Consider the following 5599-nt stretch of genomic DNA (forward strand, 5'->3'; position numbering starts at 1 on the left):
TACAAGTTGAAAGAATATCATTTATGTCACTTTCTCATTCCTAGGCACTGGAAGAGAAACTAGAGCATCTTAGCAAATTTATTGGGTGCATCCCATGTAAGTTATTTGTTGGAGATGAATGCCAATCTTGGGAGGTTTGCCCATGCAAGGGTAATTATGATTGATTTATTATTCTTGGAAAATGTTCTTCATGTGAGGTGTGGACTTTTTTGTATTAAATGGTGGTTTTAGTAGTTCATTATTTTAGAAAACTATGTGATTTTCCTCTCCCATTGATAAAGTGAAGTCATGATATAGTAGTTTTATGGGTAATTTACAAATACATAGATCTAACTAGATTTCTATTTGATTGAATCTAGCAAAATGTATCATATGGACTTTTATATTGATAATTAATACATATTTCTATTTAACTGAAAAACAAGTTTATTAATTTATTTTTTCCACTTATATTTGATATTTGTGCTACCATTAATTTATTGATATATGTACACTTTGTTAAGGAAATGAGATCTGATTATAATACCTTACTTTATTTGATGTATGCACTCCTTTATTCAATACTGATTCAGATTTACTCTGGTATGAACAAGTAAGTTCGATTTGAAAAAATGAAGGATTGAAGTACTTGTGATGGAGAGATGACTTCACTTGTAGTGGCACTGGTTTTTGTACGTTCTGTGTTTTCCAAATGCAGATTGAAAGAAATATAAATAGGTGAACGTAGAGGCATGTCCATGTAGGGACATGTCTCTACATGGACTAAGTCCACATAGAGGCATGCCTCTACATGAGACATGTTTGTTCTCTAATAACCATGATAGTATACCATCAATAACAACAATAATGTAACATTAGAAATGTTTGATTTAATCGCGAAGATTAATATCAATTCCTTTAATCGATAATGATTATCGGGTTAATAAAGATTTTGGTGCATGGTTAATTAAACATAATAATTTTTATATTAATCCAACAGAAGCTATAACATTAACACTCCCTCTTAGCTAGGGAGGATTGTGGTATGATCAGTAAACTACACTCTCAAGTTATGAGAGAGGAAATGATCATCTCAATATTATAACGTAAAAAAAAAGGATAGCAATATCTATTCATCATTTAAATGTTACCTTACACTATCATTAAAGTATGGTGCATTTAAGAATATCAACCATAGGATATTCACCATACTTATATCTTCCTTGATATGTGCACTGTCATCAAGTCTCATGATGCCTATCAAGGAGGATATCTGCACATGATGTCTCCATTGATACTAAATCTCATAGTATCCATCATGCCATATCTTAGTAACTCAGATATGTACACTATCATGATCTCCATAGACATTATTCATATATAATATCCATCATGACAATAGGTTAAACTATTTATAAGATCATCACCTTACAATAGTAACCATAATTAAACATCAGTGAAAGATCATCACCTTCCATGATGTCTCTACAGAATCAAGTAGTAACTCACATGATAAAGTAACATAGATATCTTTTAACATTAAGACATTACTGAGACTCAACCTCAGAAAATATAATTACATTTTTACCATACCAAGCTTACCTTTGAAGTGATTCACTTTTAATTTGGAGAGAGGCTTGGTTAAGATGTTTATAGTTTGTTCATCCATGTTGATATATTTCAATCGTATAACATTTATTTCTACGATATCTCTGATGTAATGGTAGGGGATCTCAACATGTTTTGATCTGTAATGAAATACCAGATTAAAAAAAAGCTTAATACAACTTTGATTATCACAGTGTATAATAGTAGGGGGCATGAATTGTCCAAACAATCCTACCCGTAGTTTCCTCGACCATACTGCTTCTTGAGCTCCCATTAATGCTGCAATATACTCAGCTTTCGTGGAGCTCTGAGCAACTGAAGGTTGCTTTCTGCTGAACCAGGCTATCATGGCAGATCTGAAGCTAAAGCAGCATCCTGAAGTACTTTTACGATCAACAACACTACCAGCCCAATCTGAGTCAGAGTATCCATGAAGACATATTTCTACATTATCATATTTTAGTCCCAGTCCAATAGTTCCACGTAGGTACCTCATGATGTGTTTTACTGCTACAAGGTATATTTTCCTGGGTTTACACATGAACTGACTAAGAGTGTTTGTTGCATAAAAAATGTCTGGCCAAGTATTTACCAAGTACATCAGTGATCCAATTATCTGTCGATAGAGAGTAGGATCAACTAATTCTGACTTAGAGGCTGCATCTTTTAGCTTATGTAGATTCGTTTCCATGGGTGCTGACATGGGTTTGATGTCCATCATTCCAAATCTGTTTAGAATATCAATAGTGTATTTACCTTGATTCAATATGATATAATTCTCTTCTTGCCAAACTTCTAGTCCCAGAAAGTAATGTAGGAAACCCAAGTCTTTCATATCAAATTCAGAAGCCAGATCTTGTTTGCACTTTATGATTAGATGATCTTCACCCATGAATAATAAATCATCAACATAAAGGACAAGAATTAACATGTCACCATTTGTTACTTTGAAGTAGAGGTTAGGATCTACTTCATTCTTGGAGAATCCTAACTTGTTGAGGTAATTATCTATTTTTTCATACCAGGCTCTAGGGGCTTGTTTGAGCCTATAGAGAGCCTTCTTCAATTTGCAAACATGAGAAGTACTATTATGAATAGTGAAACCTTCAGGTTGCTCTAGGTATACTTATTCTTCTATGATACCATTCAAAAATGCAGTCTTTACATCCATCTGGTATATTTTCCATCCTTTTGAGGTGACAATAGCAATTATGGTCCTTACTGAAGTGTATCGAGCGATTCGAGAAATTGTTTCTTCATAATCAATTCCATCCTTTTGAGAGAATGCTCTAGCAATAAATCTAGCTTTGTGTTTTTCAATACTTCCATCTATCGCACGTTTGATTTTAAATAGCCATCTGTATGTAACAACTGATTTTCCTTTAGGTCTAGGCACAATATCCTAGACATCATTCTTCATAATGGATTGGTACTCTTCAATCATGGAATCCTTCCAAATGTGATTTTTTAAGGCTTCTTCAACATTTGAAGGTTCGGATTTAATGAGTTCACTCATAAGAGCAACATAGTTTAAATAACCTCTTGGTTTCTTGCTTTCTCTAGATGTCCCCTTGGGTGCAGCATAGATCTTTGCTTCTTCAATTGTTTTCCTTGCCTAGAGTGGTCTTTTTCTGTTAGTAGCAGGTTCAAGAAGTTCAGGAGTAGAATTCATTGGTTCATTATCTTCTACAAGTTTCTCCCTCTGAATCTCAATGCCAGGATCCTCGGTCATGTCTTGAGAAGACTCATCATCTGCTTCATTAGTGTTTTTAGAAATTTTGAATGCAATGTCTTCTTCAAAAATTACATCTCTGCTAAGATCAATTATATTCTAATCGGGAACATATATCCTGTAGGATTTGGATATTTCACTATAACCAAGAAATATCCCTTTCTTTCCTGATGGCTCTAGTTTAGATCTTTTCTCCTTAGGAATGTGGATGTACACTAGACAACCAAATATTCTTAAGTGACTTAAGTTAGGCTTATTTCCTGTGAATGCTTCTTCAGGAGTTATATTGTCAAGAATAGAGTGAGGACATCTGTTTTGTATATAAACAACGGTGTTAGAGGCTTCAACCCAAAATGAGGTGTGAAGGTTTTGATCATGCATCATAGCCTTGGTTTCTTCTACTATGACCATGTTTTTCCTTTCAGCTACCCCATTTTGTTGAGGGTTGTAGGGAACAATGTACTCCCTCTTAATCCCGGTTGTACTACAAAATTCTTTAATTTTTTTAGAGATATATTCTCCCCCATTATCTGACCTTAGAGTTTTAATTCTTTTCCCAATCATGTTTTCAACTAAGGCCTTGAATTCCTTAAATTTTGATAGTACTTCACTAGAGTCCTTAAGTTTTAGGAAGTAAATCCCGCTTTTCCTGGAGCAGTCATCAACAAAAATAACATAGTACAAAAATCCCCCTAAGGAGGGTACTGTCATTGGACCACATAAGTCAGTGTGAATAAGTTCAAGTATATTTTTGGATTTTTTCTCACTACAATAAAAGGTCCCCTTAGAGTTCTTACCTAGAACACAACCCTTACATATCCCTTGGTGTTCTTGATTTAATTTTGGTAGTCCTGTAACAAGTTTTTCTATGGAAGTTAGGGCATGGAAGTGAAGATGGCCTAACCTTCTATGCCATATTTCATTAGTAGTAGAAACATCACGAATTAAGGCTTGGTTTTGAACATTGCAAAGTTTGTATAAACATCCATCCCGAATCCCTATTGTGTATGCCTTCTTTATGTTTGAGTTCTTAGGCCAGGTTAGAACTTTTCCATCCAAGAAGGTGATTCGATACCCTTGTCTTCAAGGGCTAAGATATAAACCGGATTTCTTTTGATGCCTGGTACAAATAGAACTCCTGTTAGTTGAAGAGAAACTCTAGATTTTAGATGAATTGTACAGGTCCTGATTCCTTTCACAAGGTATGTGGAGTTATCTCCTATGGTAACTTCCTCATTTGAGTTTTCTTCAAAATTATCCAGTTGTTCTATGAATCCCATTATATGACGGGATGCTCTACTGTCAATGACCCAAGTATTCCTGCTAGCTATTAATTCACTTGGTAGAGCTGAAAAGAATATCATTTTCTCTATATATTTGTCTTTACCAATTTCAACTAATGAGGCTTGATTCTTGAGTCTTTCCGGGCACTTCATGACAAGGTGTCCATATTGGTCACATCTATAGCATTGTACCTTAGACATGTCCTTCCTTATTTTGAATGAATGTTTATTGTTGTCTCTTCCCTTTTTTCATTTGAAGTTTCCTTTCTTCCCTTTCTTGTGAGAATTTGTGTTTAGTACTTGAATCTCTCCATTGGTATTGTTTAGCCTGATACCTCTGGTTGTTAGTCTAGACTCTTCCTGAATGCAGTCTGTTTTTAGTCCATCGAACTTTGGAATTTTGGATCGTGCGCCTATCCCTTGAATAAAATCTCCCCAAGATGTAGGAAGTCCGTTGGGTGTCAATATTGTTAATTATTTGTCATCAATTGTATGTCCAATTGTAGATAATTGATCCCTTAACTCAGTTATTCTTATGAAATAATATGTAATGGATTCACCCTTGTTCATTTTTACATGATGAAATTATTGTTTTAGTGAGAGAACTCGACTGGTGTTGTTAATCTCATACATGTCTCCTAGGAAGGTAAACATGACATGTGCAGTGTCCAACATTGATATAGCAGGAACTATATGATCTTTTATTGCATCTACTATGATCTTCATGGCTTTGTTGTTTCTCCTTTTTCATTGAATTTTATGTAATTGTATTTTCTCTTGGTATTATTTTCAACGTGGCTCTGATACCATGTTAAGGAAATGAGATCTGATTGTAATACCTTACTTTATTTGATGTATGCACTCCTTGATTCAATACTGATTCAGATTTACTCTGGTATAAACAGGTAAGTTTGATTTGAAATAATGAAGGGTTGAAGTACTTGTGATGGAGAGATGACTGCACTTGTAGTGGCACTGGTTTTTGTACGTTCTGTGT

At 34.5% G+C, this 5599-nt stretch overlaps 1 protein-coding gene across 1 annotated transcript; it reads right to left on the reverse strand.

Annotated features, from left to right (window-relative positions):
• Window positions 1-1712: 1712 nt before the first annotated feature.
• LOC131041141 (uncharacterized mitochondrial protein AtMg00810-like) lies at window positions 1713-2479 on the reverse strand. The gene is made up of 2 exons (XM_057974120.2): window positions 1823-2479; window positions 1713-1727 (listed from the first exon to the last, which is right to left on the reverse strand). The coding sequence occupies exons 1-2, from the start codon at window positions 2477-2479 to the stop codon at window positions 1713-1715; spliced, it is 672 nt and encodes a 223-aa protein (XP_057830103.2).
• Window positions 2480-5599: the final 3120 nt, after the last annotated feature.

Source organism: Cryptomeria japonica, chromosome 5 (assembly GCF_030272615.1).
Source record: "Cryptomeria japonica chromosome 5, Sugi_1.0, whole genome shotgun sequence".
NCBI lineage: Eukaryota > Viridiplantae > Streptophyta > Pinopsida > Cupressales > Cupressaceae > Cryptomeria > Cryptomeria japonica.